The sequence below is a fragment of the Capricornis sumatraensis genome, chromosome 8 (genome assembly GCF_032405125.1).
Source record: "Capricornis sumatraensis isolate serow.1 chromosome 8, serow.2, whole genome shotgun sequence".
In the NCBI taxonomy this organism is placed as follows: Eukaryota; Metazoa; Chordata; class Mammalia; order Artiodactyla; family Bovidae; genus Capricornis; species Capricornis sumatraensis.
In genome coordinates, this window is record NC_091076.1 from 32,259,172 (window position 1) to 32,281,075 (window position 21,904).

The window sequence follows — 21,904 nt, forward strand, 5'->3', positions numbered from 1 at the left end:
AGTCAGAAAGAAAAACACTAATACAGTGTATTAACGCATATATATGGAATTTAGAAAGATGGTAACAACGACCCTATATGCGAGACAGCAAAAGAGACAGAGATATAAAGAACAGACTTTTGGACTCTGTGGGAGAAGGCGAGGGTGGGATGATTTGAGAGAATAGCATTGAAACACATATAATACCACATGTGAAATAAGATGACCAGTCCAAGTTCAATGCATGGAACAGGGCACTCAAAACCAGTGCAGTGGAACAACCCAGAGGGATGGGATGGGGAGGGTGGTGGGAGGGGGGTTCTGGATGGGGGGGACCCATGTACACCCATGGCTGATTCATGCCAATGTATGGCAAAAACCACCACAATATTATAATTAGCCTCCAATTATAATAAATTAATTTTAAAAAATAAAAAACAAACAAAAAAATGACTATCCTGGGCTTCCTTGGTGGCTCAGTGGTAAAGAATTCACCTGCCAAAGAAGGAGACACAGGTTTAATCGCTGGTCCTAGAAGATCCCACATATCATGGAGCAACTAAGTTCATGAGCCACACCTCTGAGCCTGTGCTCCAGAGCCCAGAAACTGCAACTACTGAGACGTGCCCCAACCGCTGAAGCCGCTGGGTCCCAGAACCTGTGCTCAGCAACAAGAGAAACCACTGCAATGAGAGAGAAGGCCCCACTTGTTATACTAGAGAAAAGCCTGAGCAGCAACGAAGACCAATGAACTGAAAGTGAAAGTTGCTCAGTCGTGTCCAACTCTTTGCGACCCCGTGGACTACACAGTCCATGGAATTCTCCAGGCCAGAATACTGGAGTGGGTAGCCTTTCCCTTCTCCAGGGGATCTTCCCAACCCAGGGATAGAACTCAGGTCTCCTGCACTGCAGGCAGATTCTTTACCAGCTGAGCCACAAAGAAAGCCCAACAAAGACCTAGCATAAACAATAAATAAAATTACTTTTTAAAAGATTACTGTACTGAAATTCCAGCATCTCTTTTTAAGGTCCAGATCTAGATTCTTAATCCTTAATGAATACTTTGTTAAAGGTAAAACAGCAACTTCACTGGTACCTCCCTTCAACCACTGGCATTTTTTAAGACTTTAAATAGCTAAAAATCCACTCCTTTATTATTCACAGCTTAATATAGTTTCAGAGATATAATTAAATATTAGTTAATCAAGGCTTTTAGAAAATCCCACAGCACCAAATTTTTGAAATGCTAAGCCAACTTTTCAGGGTTTCAAACTTGTACAAAAGATATTGATTCATCTCAGAGTGGGCTTTTCAAAAGTTAAGACACTCCTACCACTCACTGAGAGTTGAGGGTCTGGTCTTCCTCTCCCTAAATCTGGGAGAACTGTGACTGCTTCAGCCAACAAAGTACAGTGAAAGTGACCTCAGACTCCCAATCCACAGTGTCACTGAGGTGACTAAAATGATTATTGTTTTATGTCACTTAATTTGAAGTGATGTCCAAATTAAGTGACATAAAACAATATGCAGCAAAGATACCAGGAACAGCAAGTGTGATTTTCATAATAAGAAAAAGCAACTCTTATCTCTTCATGGTTCTTTTTTTCACAGCACTCTACAACCATATATATACACTACCCCCTGCAAAAGCAGACATGACAACACATGTACGCAAAGCTTCGTGTTTTGTATACAAGATGTATACAAAAACAAATTTTTTTGTCTAGACAAGAAAATTGCAATTTTTCAATCACCTAAAAATATAATCTTAATATTCTAATATGTTAAGAGTTCAAATACCATACCATCTCCCCCAACACACAAAAAATTGTGTGGATCTCAAAGTTTGGATGCAATTCCAGACAATTTTTCCTGAATGGCCTTGCCATTAATAGGGTTTATCCCAAAGCAACTGTTTTCTGATTACCCAGACTGTTCTCATTTACAATAGGTTTGGTCTAATGATAACTTAGTCTTTCATATTGACCCAAGAGTTTTTGAGTCAGTATTACCTTTTAAGTAAAAGACATTTTAACTTTTAGGTAAAAGACAAATTTTGGCTCTGTCTATACATACTATGTGATCTCAAAGAAAAATGACAACTTTATTGGGCCCTGTCCATACTTTAATTAAGTTGATTAGGATGATTTTAAGGATCAACTGAGAGAAAACATGAAGAGTCCTGAGCACAGTGTTTGGCACAAAAGATATGTATCACCTCTAAAATCTTCAGGACTCTAGACCAGTGCATAGTTGCTGCAAAAGTAGTCATATGGATTTCTGGTTCATACTTTGCAACTTTAAGAACATTTTAAAAGTCAGAGCACATTATGAAATATAACATCAATTTATGCTAGATAGAATAATATTTCAGAGAAGGTGATTTAAAATTTTTACCTTGATCAAGTATTTTTCCCATCTGTCTGCTGTAACAGATTTGCCAATCTTCCTCATCAACTTCAAATGGAGCTCCACCAGTTCTTTAGGTACTTAAAAGGAAGAAAAAATACTGTTAATCAGCAAAATAAAACATTTCTTAATGAGATTATTGAAAAAAAGAACTTCCTCAAAAGATGACTATTTTTTCAAAATAGATGTTGATCTAGTTATCTTTTAGACCTCTGAATCAGAAAAGACTAAACCAGGATAAGAAACAACTAAAAACCACTTTGTTAAAGATGGGCAAGGATATACACGTTTTCTTTCAAAACATCAACAACTGAGAGTGAACTCTAGAATTCCCTGGTGGTCTAAGGCACCACGCTTCCACTGCAGCTTGATCCCTGGTTAGGGAACTAAGATCCCACATGCTGCACACAGCCAAAAAAAAATAGGGGAAAAAAAGGGGGGGTGGTGAACTCTAAATGTAGACATTTGGGTGATAATGTATCAACATAGGGTTCATTCATTTTACCAAATGTACCAAGATACTGTGGAATGTGGACAGTGAGAGGTTGTATTAATATATTCCTAGGGGAAGAGCATATATATGAACTCTCTATACTTTGTGCTCAATTTCTTTGTGTGACTCTAAAACTGCTCTAAAAAATAAAGTCTATTAAAAAAATCAAGTAAAAGCAATTAACCATACAATTAAAATTTCTACTATGTTTCTCATATTTAGTTTCTTGACTGAGACTGCAAACCAAGACATGGATTCACAGAATTAGAAAAGGATCAATGAATATAAATTCCGATTCATAGATATCTCAGAAATAGAGCCTAGTGGTTTTCAAACTATTGCAGATAACTACCCTTCTGATCTATTCCTTACCTAATGTGCTAAACTCCTCTAGAGCATCCCTATAAATCTTTGCTTGACAAGCTTTAGGGACAGAACATTTATTTAACCTTAGAAAATTCTAATTATTAGAAACTTCACCTTATACAAAGTAAAACCTCTGCCTACCTACATCTTCCTCCCTCTGGTTCTTGCTCTTATTCTCTAGTTTCAAAGAAAATATTTTCAACTCCTCTTTTAGTGGAACCTTCAAATATTTGAAGATAGCTGTATCTTCCCTAAAGTTTTCTCTTTCAACTATGTAAACAACCAGAGTTCCTCCAAATATCCTCTGGGCATGATCCTGATTATGTGGTATAGATGTATTAATTAGACCTGAGGGAAATAAAAGACACATACATTTAGCATTTCCCAAATACTGCTAGTAACCTAGGAGAAATTACATTTATTCTATCTAAAAAGTTTCCATAATCAAATATATTAGGAAAATGCTGTATCAAAAAAATATATACTTATTTTTACTACAGAACTTCCTGAAGCTTTTACTGATTATAGTCTTACATACACAGTCCTATATTCCTATCTTGGATATAGTCTGCAGCATTCTCTAATACATTTGCTCATGGAATCTTTTTCTGTGAAACACGTAACACCTTGCAGTATACAAGGGCTCTGAAGTACAGGTTGGAAGGTGACTAATTTTTTTTTTCAGTTATTCTTTCAGACTCTTTACTCTCCACTAAAGTCACTTCTAACTTGAAATGACTCACTCTGAAGTATAAAAACGGAGAAGCATGGAGGGATGACTAAAGACAAGTAAACTGACAATTAAACTAAGCCAAGGATCCCCTGGAGAAGGCAATGGCACCCCACTCCAGTACTCTTGTCTGGAAAATCCCATGGATGGAGGAGCCTGGTCGGCTACAGTCCATGGGGTCACAAAGAGTCGGACACGACTGAGCGACAACACGTTTAAGACCAGAATGTATGGGATTGAGGGTATAGTGGAGAAAAAGGGGCAAGGACATTGCTTACCGAAGTAACAAGACATAAAAGGCTGAAAAACAAAGTGAGCATGGAACTGGAAGCACCCACGTAAAGGGCATGATCATGTAGAACCTTATAAGGCCAGGCTATAAAGTTTACCTTTTATTCAAAAGATACAACAGAATGCTCTATAATTTAGAAAGCTCTCAAAAACTGAACTGCAGGAAAACAGATTGCTTTTATTTGCTTATTTCCTTTAGGAGGTGGTATGCAGGGTAGAGACTAAATATAAATTCAGGAAAATATCAATCCAGAAAGATGGAAGAAACCTGAACTAAGGCAGAAGTGGTGCCAAGAGAAGTGGGGGAGATTTGAGATATATTTAGGAAAGAAATAACAAAACTTAGGGATTGACTGCACAAAGTGCAAGAGTCCAGAAAAACTGAAGCACTGACTTAGGCAACTGAGTACATGCCAATGACAATAGATCAGGAAGAAAAAGACCTGGCTCCACTACTTAAGATGAGACCATGACCCTGGCCAAGTTCTTTAAACAATGACTCTCAAATTCCTCATCGGTAATAAAGGGTTGAACTGGCCATCTTAAAGTTTTAAAAACACAACACATCATACAAAGCTAAAACACCTTTATTTTCATTTCTGTCATGATATTTGGGGATCCAAGGTCAGTTTCAATTTCTCCGTTTTCCTTTTACCCAAACATAGTGGTACCTTTCTACATCTCAAACCTGCTCCCTATTTCCCCCAATTTCTCCAGGATATTGCACCTTCTCACTTCAGAAAAACAGGTATGGATACTCGCCTGTATCCAAACCAATCTACAGAAAAAAAGAGAAAGTACTGCTTTCATGCCACTTCTCAGTTCATAAATATCTCTGATAGCCCCTAATAAACTCATTTAGATTTCTCACCGAGGCTTCAGAGTCCCAATATTCAGTTTCAACATAATTCTCCAATCTTTCTGTCTTACTTCCGCACTGAAATCCTTGATTCAGATCATTCTGGCCTGTTCAGTACCACTAAGCTTACTCAGTACACAACCCGTCCTGACTTTATTCAAGCGCTCCACTTTACTGTTTTCTCCCACTTGTATCATATTTATCTTTTACTGTCTGGTCAATAAAAGTTCCTAAAGTCTCTGTGATACCGTTACAATGATTCTGGCAACATTTTTGTCCTTGGAAAGCCTATGGTATTCGTATTATCTTCATCACTCATTTATCAGTTGAATAAAAGCTCTGCACTCATGTTCTATGCGTATCTTGCATATCACAGACAAATGAAATCACAAAAATTTTTTAATACAATTGGTACCCATAATTTAATTTGTAAAGAAGTCAAAATAAATCTTATTTTTAAAAATCCAAAAGGACAAACATAAACATATAAATATGATTTCATTTCACATTGCAAATATATTCATTCTTGATATAGGCACATAAAATAGATTGTATATTACTTGCCTTCCTTATTAAAGCATTGGCTCTTTCACAGCATTATCCAATAGAAATACAAAATGAGTCACAAAATTTCAGAATTTCCAGTAGTTTATTCATAAAAGTTAAAATAGGTCAAAATTAATTTTATATTTTATGTTAAATTATAAAATTTAACACTATATAACTCGTTATTTCAACATACTATTGTCATTTAAAATTTCACATTTTTACTTGACATTTTACCTACTTATTTTTTAATTGAGTATAATTGACTTATGATATAATATTACTTTCAGATATACAACATAATAATTTAATATTTGTTACACTGCAAAATGATCACCACGGTAAGTCTAGTTAACACTCAACACCATACACAGTTACAATTTTTTTTGTTATGAGAACTTTAAAAAATTCTTTATTTATTTATTGGCTGAGCTGGGTCTTCATTGCTGCATGTGGACTTTCTCTAGTTGCAGTGCATGGGATTCTCATGGCAGTGGCTTCTCTTGTAACAGAGCACCGGCTCCAGAGCTTAAGGGCTTCAGGAGTTGTGGTACATGGGCTTAGCTGCCTCGTGGCATATGGATACTTCTCAGATCAGGGGTCAAACCTGTGTCTCCTGCATTGGCAGGAGGATTCTTAACTACAGGATCATCACGGAAGCCCTTATGAGAGCTTTAAGATCTACTTGCTTCAGTTCAGTTCAGTTCGGTCACTCAGTCCTGTCCGAATCTATGTGACTACAGGGACTGCAGCACACCAGGCCTCCCTGTCCATCACCAACTCCCGAAGCTTACTCAGACTCATGTCCATTGAGTCGGTGATGACATGCAAACATGTCATGCTGTGCTGTCCCTTTCTCCTCCTACCTTCAATCTTTCCCAGCATCAGGGTCTTTTCAAATGAGTCAGTTCCTCACATCAGGTGGCCAAAGTACTGGAGTTTCAGCTTCAGCATCAATCCTTCCAATGAATATTCAGGACTGATCTCCTTTAGGATGGACTGGTTGGATCTCGTTGCAGTCCAAGGGATTCTCAAGAATCTTCCCAACACCACAGTTCAAAAGCATCAATTCTTCGGCGCTTAGCTTTCTTTATAGTCCAAATCTCACATCCATACATGACTACCAGCAAAACATAGCTTTGACTAGACAGAAGACCTTTGTTGGCAAAGTATTGTCTCTGCCTTTTAATATGCTGTCTAGGTTGGTCATAACTTTTCTTCCAAGGAGCAAGCATCTTTTAATTTCATGGCTGCAGTCACCATGTGCAGTGATTCTGGAGCCCCAAAAAATAAAGTCTGTCACTGTTTCCATTGTTTCCCCATCTATTTGCCATGAAGTGATGGGACAAGATGTCATGATCTTGGCATAGTCAATATAGAAGAAATAGATTATTTTTCTGAAGCTCTCATGCTTTTTTGATGATCCAACAGATGTTGGCAATTTGATCTCTGGTTCCACTGCCTTTTCTAAATCTAGCTTGGACATCTGGAAGTTCATGGTTCACGTACTTCTGAAGCCTGGCTTGGAGAATTTTGAGCATCACTTTGCTAGCAGGTGAGATGAGTGCAATTGTGGGGTAGTTTGAGCATTCTTTGGCATTGCATTTCTTTGGGATTAGCATAAAACTGACCTTTTCCAGTCCTGTGGCCACTGCTGAGTTTTCCACATTTGCTGGCATATCGAATACAGCACTTTAACAGCACTATCTTTTAGGATTTGAAATAGCTCAACTGGAATTCCATCACCTCCACTAGCTTTGTTCGTAGTGACACTTCCTAAAGGCCCACTTGACTTCACATTCCAGGATGTCTGGCTCTAGGTGAGTGATCATACCATCATGGTTATCTTGGTCATGAAGATCTTTTTGTACAGTTCTCCTGTGTATTCTTGCCACTTCTAAATATCTTCTGCTTCTGTTAGGTCCATACCATTTCTGTCCTTTATTGTCCCCATCTTTGCATGAAAATATGCAAAGATAGGCATAATTTTGGTATCTCTAATTTTCTTGAAGAGATCTCTAATCTTTCCCATTCTATTGTTTCCTCTATTTCTTTGCACTGATCACTGAGGAAGGCTTTATTATCTCTCCTTACTATTCTTTGGAATTCTGCATTCAAATGGGTATATCATTCCTCTTTTCCTTTGCCTTTCACTTCTCTTCTTTTCATAGCTATTTGTAAGGCCTCCTCAGACAACCATTTTGCCTTCTGGCATTTCTTTTTCTTGGGGATGGTCTGTATCCCTGTCTTCTGTACAATGTCACGAACCTCCATCCATAGTTCTTCAGGCACTCTGTCTATCAGATCTAATCCCTTAATCTATTTGTCACTTCCACTGTATAATTGTAAGGAATTAGATTTAGGTCACACCTGAATGGTCTAGTGGCTTTCCTTACTTTCTTCAATTTAAGCCTTAATTTGACAATAAGAACTTCCCTGGTGACTCAGATGGTAAAGCATCTGTCTACAATGCGGGAGACCTGGGTTCAATACCTGGGTAGGGAAGATCCCCTGGAGAAGGAAATAGCAATCCACTCCAGTACTACTGCCTGGAAAATCCCATGGACAGAGGAGCCTGGTAGGCTACCGTCCATGGGGTCGCAAAGAGTTGGACATGACTGAGCGACTTCACTTTCACTTGGCAATAAGGAGCTCATGATCTGAGCCACAGTCAGCTCCTGGTTTTGTTTTTGCTGACTGCATAGAGTTTCTCCATCTTTGGCTGCAAAGAATATAATCAGTCTGATTTTGCTATTGACCATCTGATGATATCCATGTGTAGAGTCTTCTCTTGTGTTGCTGGAAGAGAATTGTTTGCTGTAACCAATGTGTTCTCTTGGCAAAACTCTGTTAACCTTTGATCTGCTTCATTCTATATTCCAAGGCCAAATTTGCCTGTTACTCCAGGTATTTCTTGACTTCGTACTTTTGCATTTCAGCTCCCTATAATGAAAAGGATATCTTTTGGGGTGTTAATTCTAGAAGGTCTTGTAGGTCTTCATAGAACCGTTCAATTTCAGCTTCTTCAGCATTATTGGTTGGGCATAACCTGGATTACGGTGATATTGAATGGTCTGCTTGGAAACGAATAGAGATCATTCTGTTCTTTTTGAGACTGCACCCAAGTACTGCATTTCAGACTCTTTTGTTGACTATGATGGCTACTTCATCTCTTCTAAAGGAATCTTGCCCACAGTAGTAGAAAACAGTCATCTGAAATAAATGCTGCCATTCTGGTCCATTTTAGTTCACTGATTCCTAAAATGTCGATGTTCACTCTTGCCATCTCCTGTTTGACCACTTCCAGTTTACCTTGATTCATGGACCTAATTCCAGGTTCCAATGCAATATTGCTCTTTACAGCATTGGACTTTACTTCCGTTACCATTCACATCCACAGCTGGGTGTTGTTTTTCCTTTGGGTCTGTCTCTTCATTCTTTCTGCAGTAATTTCTCTACTGATCTCCAGTAGCATGTTGGGCACCTACCAACCTGGGGATTTCTCCGTTCAGTGTCCTATCTTTTTGCCTTTTCATACTTTCATGGGGTTCTCCAGGCAAGAATACTGAAGTGATTTGCCATTCTCTTCTCCAGCAGACCACTTTTTGTCAGAACACTCCACCACGATCTGTCCATCTTGGGTGGCCCTACACAGCAAAGCTCACAGTTTCATTAAGTTAGACAAGTCTGTAGTCCACGTGATCAGATTGGTTGGTTTTCTGTGACTGTGGTTTCTACTTGCTTAGCAACTTTCAAATATGCAGTACAGCATTATTAACTGCAGTCACTATGCTGTATATTACCTTCCCATAACACACTTATTCTGTAACTGTTAAGTTTGTAACTTTTGACTGTCTTCGTTCACTGTACACTTTTGGGGGATACTCAGTATTCAAAACATTATCATTTTATCCTTACAGCACATCTCAGTTCACACCAGCCACATTTCAAGTGCTCAGGAGTCACATACAACTAGTGCTACTGCACTGGATCACACAGAGCAAGCATATTTAAAATTAAAATTTATAAATTGTAATTTATAATTATAAAATTTATAATTATAAAACCCCATAATTTACTAACAATCTACTTATTTTTTTGTGGTGATACAGCTGACATATAACATTATATTTAGTTTCAGGTATATAACATAAAGACTTGATATTAAAAATTACTGCAAAATGGTCATCACAGTAAGTCTATCTAACATCCAATTTACTTATACTTTTTATTGCAAACATAACTGATTATGACCAACCTAGATAGTATATTAAAAAGCAGAGACATTACTTTGCCAACTAAGGTCTGTCTAGTCAAGGCTATGGTTTCTCCTGTGGTCGTGTATGGATGTGAGAGCTGGACTGTGAAGAAGGCTGAGCGCCAAAGAATTGATGCTTTTGAACTGTGGTGTTGGAGAAAACTCTTGAGAGTCCCTTGGACTGTAAGGAGATCCAACCAGTCCATTGTGAAGGAGATCAACCCTGGGATTTCTTTGGAAGGAATGATGCTAAAGCTGAAACTCCAGTACTTTGGCCACCTCATGTGAAGAGTTGACTCATTGGAAAAGACTCTGATGCTGGGAGGGATTGGGGGCAGGAGGAGAAGGGGATGACAGAGGATGAGCTGGCTGGATGGCATCACTGACTCGATGGACATGAGTCTGAGTGAACTCAGGGAGATGGTGATCGACAGGGAGGCCTGGCGTGCCACAATTCACGGGGTCGCAAAGAGTCGGACACGACTGAGCGGCTGAACTGAACTGAATCACCGAATGGACACCTGTAGCTCTTAATATTTTGTCTATTGATAAGAAACAGACAAGAATTTCAACAGAAAAATTAACCAGTATAATAGTTAAATTGAAAATATTACAATTCCCATACTTCACATTCTCTTAAACAATGCTGTCAATATCTGCACTTTCCAAAACAGTAGTCATTAGCTGCATGTGCCTATTTAGTACTTGATATGTGGCTAATAAAAGGAACTTAATTTTAGTGATTTTTAAAATTAATTTAAATAGTCACATGAGGCAAGTGACTATAGTTTGGTACAGCTGTAAGTTATCAATCATATTTTTTTAAACATACGATCATTCTCTTAACACACACTCTGACAATCTGTAAATTCACTTATTTAAAGCCTAGAACATTTCTTAATAACTTAATTTTGGGAACATTAGGAATTATTAACTTCTAAGAATTATCTATTAACCAGATTCAAGTCATTCTGTAAACTACAAATTTTGTCCCAATTGAACTAATTCTCCGCCTTTTCACATGATAGAGCTGATATATAACCTTTAATGGACCCGTTTCTTTCACAAGGCCTCAGGAAGGTGAAAGATTCTGAAGCAAAAGAAAAGGTCAGGCAATGTGTGAATTCATGGAGGGTCTGCCAAATGATGCAGGTATGGAAGCAGCAGTAAGTGGCAGAATCCCAGAACATATTACTGATCCACTCCCCAAAGACATTCTATAGCTGACATTTTTCTAAGCACCCTTCCAGCAAGAAGCCTTATGAATGCTGCTGCTTCTGTATTTCTAGTTTTATTATTTACAATTCTGCTTTTTTAATGGTAGAAATTTACAGCTGCTCTTAATAACTAAATGACACAATTATTCTCATTTCTCAATGACATATTTTACTTAAACATCCTCTATGCTTATAAACAGAGACACACTCGGAGTCACAAAACAGTTGATTTTATGTAGGCCACTGATAAAAGGACATTGATTTCAGATACAGGGATTTAAGTATCAGCTTACAAAAAGCTTTTACTTAATGCCAGTTTCTATAAACTCTGGTGGGGGAGCACAGTTTTAGACATAATGACACTGGTCCCACAGTCCACTTGATCCTCGAAATAACTATTATGTTTTTATATATCTATCTTCAAAAGTTCATTTAATCAATTGCCCTAGAAGTTTTCTAAAGATTAAAAAAAAAAAAAAAACACTAATGGCTCAAGACTCTGAACTGTAACTCAAGTCACTATCTGAAAAGCTACAGTTTAGAGATGCAAGATGCCAGATAATATAAATCTCTAAGTGATTACCATAATGGGAAAAAAATCCAAGAATAGTTGTTACATAGGCAGACAAACCAAGGGGTATCTAATGCTCCATTTACGTTTTAGGTTTCATTGAAAATCATACCACTGATTCAATATAGGTAGATACACACCACCAAACATGGCTCAGATTATTCCAGAATCAAAACTGTGAAAACATCTCTGCTACAAAGTAGTCAGTCAGTCAGTTCAGTCGCTCAGTCATGTCCGACTCTTTGCAACCCCATGGACTGCACCACGCCAGGCTTCCCTGACCATCACCAACTCCTGGAGCTTACTCAAACTCATGTCCATCAAGTCAGTGATGAAAAAGCAGTCAGTGTACCTACTACTGCAAACATCAGCATGGCTGGAGGTCTGATAACCAGCATCCAGCATTTCTTTCTAAAGAAGGTAGATGTTCAGGGAGAGGAAAGGCCTCCAGGTAAGATGAAGCGAGCCACCCTCACATCAGGCCATCTTTAAAGGGTTACTCTTTCCTTATATACACTTAACAAACAGCATCCTTGCCGAGGGAGTCTAAGGTACTTAAGGCAATGGCTTCCAATAACATATGCCTCCAACTCTCTCATCAAATAATACTATTTCCCTTTTCTCTCTAATCAATTAAATAATCACAGGAGGAAGGAAAGGATAGGTAGGGAAGAAAGGTGAGAAAGACTCAAAACAAATTTTAAGAGAAACTGATATCAAAGTAGTCAAGAAGGAGGAGGAATTTTCCTTCAATATTTTTTCTTGCAATAATTTTAAATCTAGTAAAAATTTGAAAGACTAATACATCCTTCACCTAAATGCACTAACTGCCAGCATTTTAGGAAAACATTTTTACATAGGATAAAACCATCTGTGAAAAGCTGTGTAATTAAGAAAATACCACAAAGCAGCAGCCAATTAAGCCAAGGAAGGGAAGAATGTGCCAGGCACATGGAAATGCCTGTAGAGACGTTCTGTGGCAACTAAAACCCATGCAGTGTGGTAGGAAAGAGAAAACGGTGAACGATGTCACTAAAGAAGTAAGCAAAGGTCATTATCTCAAAAAGCCTTGGGAGCCATGTAGAGTTTTGATTTTGAGTGTAATGAGACATCAAGGGAGAGATTTAGAAAAGCTTCCTCTTCTAAGTTTTCTGGCTTTTTAAATATTTATTTGGCTCCACCGGGTCTTAGTTGCAGCAAGTGGGATCTAGCTCCCTAACCAAGGATTGATCCTGGGCCCCCTGCATTGGGAGTCTTAGGCACCGAACCACGAGGCAACACCTCTGATGTAAGCTTTTAGAAGATTTTTCTGTGTCTAGGATCTGCTTCATAATAACCTAGACAACAGAGGACAGAGTTACAGATGACACAAAATTACAAAATTTCACTGAGCCTTGGTGATGAGCATGTGAAACTGCATTATACAACCTTTTAATTTTGTGTAAGTTTTATATTTTATATTTAAGAAGATACAGGGGCTATGGAGATTACTTTGATTGTTCTGAGGAAAGAAACAGAGCTGGGGGGTGAGAAGAGGGATACTACGAATTAGGAAGCTAGTGCCATACTCCAGGCAAGAGATAGGTAAGACTCCATGCTCCCAAGGCAGAGGACCTGGTTTGATCCCTGGTCAGGGAACTAAATACCACATGCCACAAGTAAGATCAAAGATTCTGTGTGCGGCAACTGGAACAGATAAACAAACAAAAAACACAATGATGGCATGGGCTAAGGTGGTAGTAGAAAAGATGTAGACAAGTACCATCAAGGAAAACTGAAAAATCTAGAAAATTTCAAAATTTCTAACAAGCACCCTCACCAATATTAATCTGAGAAAGTGACTATTATTTATCTGTCTTTTATGTAATTCCTATTGATCTGTTTATTTTCAAAAGCAGTAACGACAACCTTTTGTTTGATTGGTCACGATTTAGAAAGGCAACATATACATACAGACATTTAACAATAAAGTCAAATAAGTTTATATGTACCACCATGTCTTATTTCTCATCATCTTCAACATTTCAAATGTTCAGAAGAAAGAGTCGTTTAGTTATGTCCGACTCTTTGTGACCCCATGGACTGCACTCCACCAGGCTCCTCTGTTCATGTGATTCTCCAGACAGGAATACTGGAGTGGGTTGCCATTCTCTTCTCCAGAGGATCTTCCCAACCCAGCGATAGAATCAGGGTCTCCCACATTGTGGGCAGATTCTTTACTGTCTGAGCCACCAGGGAAGTTCACACTGTACTTAAATAGAGTTGTACCAGGTAAACTAAAGACTTACAGCTCTAATATTCAATGTCCAAATCTAAGTATTGAGGTAGGCATTTATTTGCCTTAGAATAACACAGCAGTACTCAAGGATTTAGCATTTTTGAACTGAAAGTACACTCTCTGATAAACTAGAAAACTTAGCAACTAAGATGTGATAGTAATTGCCCAAGATCAAAGAGAGCAAAAGGAAGATCCCAGACCTCTGGCCTTCTAATCCAAGCCTCACTGTGACGTTTTATCAACCAGATGGAAGAATGGTTCAGAAGATCTAAGTTATGAATCAAGCACCTTTCTGCACAGCTCAGTATCTGGGTTCTTATCTTGGATTGCTCCTGCCTATGCACTCTGAGGCATCACACATTTCTAAAATATAATCCAGCTAAAAGGTTGCTGTGACAACAGAAAGACTATTACTACTCCTCCTTATCCACTCTTCCATTTTTCAACAGAATCGTGAACTTCCAGATGTTCAAGCTGATTTTAGAAAAGGCAGAGGAACCAGAGATCAAATTGCCAACATCCTCTGGATCATGGAAAAAGCAAGAGAATTCCAGAAAAACATCTATTTCTGCTTTACTGACTATGCCAAAGCCTTTGACTGTGTGGATCACAAGAAACTGTGAAAAATTCTTCAAGAGATGGGAAACCTATATGCAGGTCAGGAAGCAACAGTTAGAAGTGGACATGGAACAACAGACTGGTTCCAAATAGGAAAAGGAGTACGTCAAGGCTGTATATTGTCACCCTGCTTATTTAACTTCCATGCAGAGTACATCATGAGAAACACTGGGCTGGAAGAAGCATAAGCTGGAATCAAGATTGCTGGGAGAAATATCAATAACCTCAGATGTGCAGATGACACCACCGTCATGGCAGAAAGTGAAGAAGAACTAAAGAGCCTCTTGATGAAAGTGAAAGAGAGTGAAAAGGTTGACTTAGAGCTCAACATTCAGAAAACTAAAATCATGGCATCCAGTCCCATCACTTTATGGCAAACAGATGGGGAAACAGTGGAAACAGTGGCTGACTTTATTTTGGGGGGCTCCAAAAATCACTGCAAATGGTGACTGCAGCCATGAAATTAAAAGACGCTTTCTCCTTGAAAAGAAAGCTATGACCAACCTAGATAGCATATTAAAAAGCAGAGACATTACTTTGCCAACTAAGGTCCGTCTAGTGTTTTCACTTTCATGCACTGGAGAAAGAAATGGCAACCCACTCCAGTGTTCTTGCCTGGAGAATCCCAGGGACGGGGGAGCCTGGTGGGCTGCTGTCTATCGGGTCACACACAGTCGGACACGACTGAAGTGACTGAGCAGCAGCAGCAGTCAAGGCTATGGTTTTTCCAGTGGTCATGTATGGATGTGAGAGTTGGACTGTGAAGAAAGCTGAGCGCTGAAGAATTGATGCTTTTGAACTGTGATGTTGGAGAAGACTCTTGAGAGTCCCTTGGACTGCAAGGAGATCCAACCAGTCCATCCTAAAGGAGATCAGTCCCTGGTGTTCATTGGAAGGACTGATGCTGAAGCTGAAACTCCAATACTTTGGCCACCTGATGTGAAGAGCTGACTCATTTGAAAAGACCCTCATGCTGGGAAAGATTGAGGGCAGGAGGAGAAGGGGACAAGAGAGGATGAGATTGTTGGATGGCATCACTGACTCAATGGACATGACTCTGCGTGAACTCCAGGAGTTGGTGATGGACAGGGAGGCCTGGCGTGCTGCAGTTCATGGGGTCTCAAAGAGTTGGACACTGAGCGACTGAACTGAACTGAGATGTAATTTATACACCATAAAGTTCATCCTTTTAAAGTGCACAAAAATCAATGGTTCTTGGGGTGTTTATATGATCAATGTTTAATACAAACAACATAAAATTATTATCTTAACCATTTTAAGTGTACGTTTCAGTGCCATTAATTACATTCACAATGTTGTGCACCCAAGACTGCTGTTGCTACTTTCCTATCCATTTTTACAGTTAGAACTTTTGAGGACTTCCCATGGTGGTGCAGTGGATAGGAATCCACCTGCCAATGCAAGGGATATGAGTTCAATCCCTGGTCCAGGAAGATTCCACACGCCACAGAACAACTAAGCCCATGTGCTGCAACTACCGAGCCCCAGTGCCTCAACTACTAAAGCCAGCTCGCACCAGCGCCAGTGAATCATAACTGCTGAGCCTGCACACTACAACTATGAACCCCACACACTAGAGCCTGTGCTCCGCAACTAAAGAAGCCACTGTAATCAGAAGCCCATGTACTGCAATGAAGAGTAGCCCCAGCTCACTTTAAGTACAGAAAGCCTGAGAAAAGCAAGGAGGACACAGGGCTGCCAAAAACAAATGAATAAGAATTTATTTAAAACGAACAAAAACTTCTGAAACAATCACTTCACTTTCAAATTGCTTTTTGGAAAATTTACAATTATAAAAAGCAAAGTTCACTACAGTTTATATTCTCAATGGGAGCAATACTGCAACCAAGGGGGCAAAAACTGGTCCTGGAGGAGGGTAAAAAATCTCAGATAATGGTTTATGGTTCTCCACAACTTAACCCTATGAGACAAAATCCTACTCCTTAGCATTTAATTTCTCTTGCTAGGGAGAAACTAATTTTAAACTTTTCTCTTTAGAAACGTGATCATAGGAAAAAAGGTTGAGAAACACTGTGCTTTAGAATTCAAAAGCAAGCATTGTTACTTAAAATGAAAAACACAACCTTCAGACAATGCTCAACCTGCAAAATAGGTAGTATCCACTGAAACCAAAGCCAAGTTGTAAATTGCTTTGCTAACCGACAAGAACTGATTGTTATCTATAATGTTAAACAAAATAATGGGGAAAATTACATTACAGTTTTAATATTTATTATAAATAAAGCAAAAAATCAAGCACACTAGCTAAAAAATTGTTTTCATGTGTCTCAAAGTTTGATAATTCAGAGAGACTAAGAACTAAGCATAAACAGGAAAAGAAGAGAAAGAAAATAAAGGCAGACTCTTTGATGTCATATAGTCTTTATTTATTTAACTAAATAAATACCTATATATAGTGATTTTCTAACACCAGACCTCTACAGAGTACCAAATTTCTTTCCACATCATGTATGTTTCATAGAATTTAAAAACTTAAATACACACTAAAAGATGCCTTTATGATTCAATACCATGATTTTCGGTGTTAGGAAATCAGTTGGATGTTTCTTTTAAAGACAGTTCTGCAGATATGAACTTAAAAGAATTCTATTCCATTATGAAATTTATGTTATCTTCATTCCTACCTAACAAGTGATCAATTTATACTTTTCTTTCAGTCAACATTCATTCAAAAAGCAGAAGTAACTATATAAGTAACATACTATGTCATCTTACAGGTTCTATATCATCTCACAGGTTGATAAATCTTGACAGAAAGTATAACAAACTGAATTCACTGTAACTTCTACAATTATTTCAATAAATGAGAAGATGTATATGAAAACACTTTATAAGCCATAAAGCAATATACAAACCAAAGTTACTGTTATTCACCACCAGATGGTGATCATGTCTTATTTAAAGCAAATGCTGACACCTTATTTGGGAGCCAGCCAGCTGACTACTAAAAATTATTTATAACTAAACCAGGTTGTCTAAATAAAATGCTGGTGATTTAAGTACGTTCCACTGAAACACCAGCAAAACACAACCCATAAAAAACAGGTTCTGCCTAAAGATTTCCTAAGGCGCTGATCCATTCTTATTGACACTTGATAGTTACAATTAAAGGAAAAAGACAACAGGGCATGTTTTCTGACAGTCTTACATGGGTTACTTAACCATTCAGACAACCATGATTCACCCCAATGTGTTATTTTAAAGCAAATTCCAGGTACGATTTCATCCACAAATATCACTGTATATCTCTAAGGGATAAGGACTATTTAAAAATAAGCATAATAATCTTACCACTGAAAAACTGGAAATTCTGTGAATTAAAGAATTAATAGGTTTTTTTAATCTTTAAAAAAATCTTCAATTAACCAAGAAATAAAATTGTATTTTATTGTTACCTCTGTAGCAGATGCTGGCAGCACCACACCTTGAACCCCTCACCACTTACATGGTTCCAGTACAGGCCAACCTGCAAGCTTGTGCAAGTCTTTACATGAGTTTCTCTCTGACTACATGGCGGGGAGGTTAAGTGCTCTTGAGAGCATCCCTAAACAAGTAACTGGCAGAAGCTCCTTAACTCCTCTGCTGGAATCAATCTGAGATATGATCTACACTGTCTTTTACCTCAACAGAAAAATTTAGTCCCAGTTGCCGATAAAGAAACTTACTTAAAAACACATTCCATATTGGCTTTTTTCCCCCTTTCCCAGGATCACTCCACTACTCTCCCCACTGATGTTTCCTGGCATCAATTTTCAAATAAACTATATGCACTCACATTTTTGTCTGCTGCCAGAGAAATCCAACACAAGACAACCTCTTAATTTTGAATGAAAGCTATGGACATCCTAAAAAATGTAAACATAAAAATTTATGTAAGTATGTTCAAAGAGTTTAGAAACAACCCAAAAGACATACAGATATCTCAGTTTAAAGAATCCTTCCTTCCTATAGGTTCAGGATTGCTGAGATATTAAATATGTTTCTGAAAGTGTTCCACTGAGACTGTTCAACTATGCTGAAAAACTAACATCCTCACCTCTTACTCTTCACTGCTGGTATAGAATTATCATTATCTCAGTATTTAGTTCTTATGTGCACAAAATCTAATCTAACTGAATGAAAGTACAATAACTGTTGACTTAATTTCTACACTTTAAAAAGAAAAAAAGTTCCTAGAGTGAACGCTTTACTAAGACTGGGTCCCTTATAGTTACAGTTACAGTTCAGTCGCTTAGTGGTGTCTGATTCTTTGCCATCCCATGGACTGCAACACACAGACTTTTCTGTCCATCACCAACTCCCACAGCTTGATCAAACTCATGTCCATCGAGTTGGTGATGCCATCCAATCATGTCATCCTCTGTCATCCCCTTTTCCTCCTGCCTTCAATCTTGCCCAGCAACAAGGTCTTTTCCAGTGAGTCAGTTCTTCACATCAGGTGGCCAAAGATTTGGAGCTTCAGCTTCAGCATCAGTCCTTCCAATGAAAATACAGGACTGATTTCCTTTACAATTGACTGGTTTGATCTCACTGCAGTCCAAGGGACACTCAAGAGTCTTCTCCAACACCACAGTTCAAAAGCATCAATTCTTCAGCCATTAGCCTTCTCACATCCATGCATGACTACTGGAAAAACCATAGCTTTGACTAGACGGACCTTTGTCAGCAAAGTCATGTCTCTGCTTTTTAATATGCTCTCTAGGTTGGTCATAGCTTTTCTTCCAAGGACAAAACATCTTTTAATTTCATGGCTGCAGTCACCACCTGCAGTGATTTATTTGGGAGCCAAAGAAAATACAGTCTGTCACTGTTTCCACTGTTTCCCTATCTATTTCCCATGAAGTGATGGGACTGGACGGCATGATCTTAGTTTCTTGAATGTTGAGTTTTAAACCAACTTTTTCACTCTCTTCTTTCACTTTCATCAAGAGGCTCTTTAGTTCTTTGCTCTCTTTCATAAGGGTGATGTCATCTGCATATCTGAGGTTACTGATATTTCTCCCTGCAATCTTGATACCAGCTTGTGCTTCATCCAGCCCAGCATTTCTCATGATGAACTCTGCATAGAAGTTAAATAAACAGTGTGACAATATACTGCCTTGTTGTACTCCTTTCCCAATTTGGAACCAGTCCATTGTTTCATGTCTGGTTCTAACTGTGGCTTCTTGACCTGCATACAGATTTCTCATGAGGCAGGTCAGGTGGTCTAGTACTCCCATCTCTTTAAGAATTTTCTACAGTTTGTTGTGATCCACACAGTCAAGGGATTTGGCATAGTCAATAAAGCAGAAGATGTTTTTCTGGAATTCTCTTGCTTTTTCTATGATCCAGAAGATGCTGGCAATTTGATATCTGCTTCCTCTGCCTTTTCTAAATCTAGCTTGACCGGCTTGAAATTCTCAGTTCACATGCTGTTGAAGCTTCACCAGAAGAACTTTGAGCATTACTTTGGTAGTGTGTGAGATGAGTACAATTGTCCGGTAGTTTGAACATTCTTTGGTACTGCCTTTCCTTGGGACTGGAATGAGAACAGACATTTTCCAGTCTTGTGGCTACTGCTGAGTTTTCCAAATTTGTGGGCATACTGACTGCAGCACTTTCACAGTATCATCTTTTAGGATTTGAAAGAGCTCAACTGGAATTCCATCATCTCCACTAGCTTTCTAAGGCCCACTAGACTTCACATTCCAGGATGTCTGGCTCGAGGTGAGTGATCACACCATCATGGTTATCTGGATCATAAACGTCTTTTTTGTACAGTTCTTCTGTGTATTCTTGCCACCTCTTCTTGATATCTTCTGCTTCTGTTAGGTTCATACCTTTTCTGTCCTTTATTGTGCCCAAGACAGACAGGTCATGGTGGAGAGTTCTGACAAAACGTGGTCCACTGGAGAAGTGGATGGTAAACCACTTTGGTATTCTTGCCTGGAGAACCCCATGAACAGTATGAAAAGGCAAAAAGATAGGACACTGAATGGAGAACTCCCCAGGTCAATAGATGCCCGATATCCTACTGGAGAAGAGTACAGAAATAGCTCCATGAAGAATGAAGACATGAAGCCAAAGCAAAAACAATGCCCAGTTGTGGATGTGATTGGTGATGAAATAAAGTGCAATGCTATGAAGAACAACATTGCCTACGAACCTGGAATGTTAGGTCCATGAATCAAGGTAAACTAGAAGTGGTCAAACAGGAGATGGCAAGAGTGAACATCGACATTTTAGTAATCAATGAACTAAAATGGACAGGAATGGCAGCATTTAATTCAGATGACGCTTTTCTACTACTGTGGGCAAGATTCCCTTAGAAGAAATGAAACAGCCATCATAGTCAACAAAAGAATCCAAAATGCAGTACTTGGATGCAATCTCAAAAACAACAGAATGATTTCTGCTCGTTTCCAAGGCAAACCATTCAGTATCACAGAAATCCAAGTCTATGCCCTAACCACTAATTCTGAAGAAGCTGAAGTTGAATGGTTCTATGATGACGTACAAGATCTTCTAGAACTAACACCAAAAAAAGACGTCCTTTTCATCACAGGGGACTGGAATGCAAAAGCAAGAATTCAAGAGATACCTGGAGTAACAGGCCAGTTTCACCTTGGAGTACAAAATGAAGCAGGGCAAGTAAGAGAGTTTTGCCAAGAGAATGCACTAGTTGTAGCAATACCCTGTTCCAACAACACAAAAGATGACTCTACACATAGACATCACCAGATGGTCAATACCGAAATCAGACTGATTATATTCTTTGCAGCCGAAGATGGAGAAGCTCTATACAGTCAGCAAAAACAAGACTGGGAGCTGACTGTGGTTCAGATCATGAACTCCTTATTGTCAAATTTAGACTTAAATTGAAGAAAGTAGGGAAAACCACTAGACCATTCAGGTATGACCTAAACCAAATCCCTTATGATTATACAGTGAAGTGACAAATAGATTCAAGGGATTAGATCTTATAGACAGAGTGCCTCAAGAACTATGGATGGAGGTTCGTGACATTTTACAGGAGGCAGTGATCAAAATCATTCCCAAGAAGAAAGGCAAAATGGTCGTCTGAGGAGGCCTTACAAATAGCTGAGATTACAAATAGCTGAGAAAAGAAGAGAAGTGAAAGGCAAAGAAGAAAAGGAAAGATATAGCCAAAGGAAAGATATTCTTTGGAATGCAGAGTTTCAAAGAATAGAAAGCAGAGTTAAGAAAGCCTTCCTAAGTGATCAATGCAAAGAAATAGAGGAAAACAA

At 38.6% G+C, this 21,904-nt stretch overlaps 1 protein-coding gene across 1 annotated transcript in view; it reads right to left on the reverse strand.

Moving 5' to 3' along the window:
* RSF1 (remodeling and spacing factor 1) overlaps nucleotides 1-21,904 on the reverse strand; it is a 144,712-nt gene that overhangs the window by 87,819 nt on the left and 34,989 nt on the right. Inside the window, exon 2 of the mRNA XM_068977665.1 lies at nucleotides 2,377-2,468. Within this exon, the coding sequence (XP_068833766.1) occupies nucleotides 2,377-2,468 (92 nt within the window). The remainder of the gene's footprint in view (nucleotides 1-2,376; nucleotides 2,469-21,904) is intronic.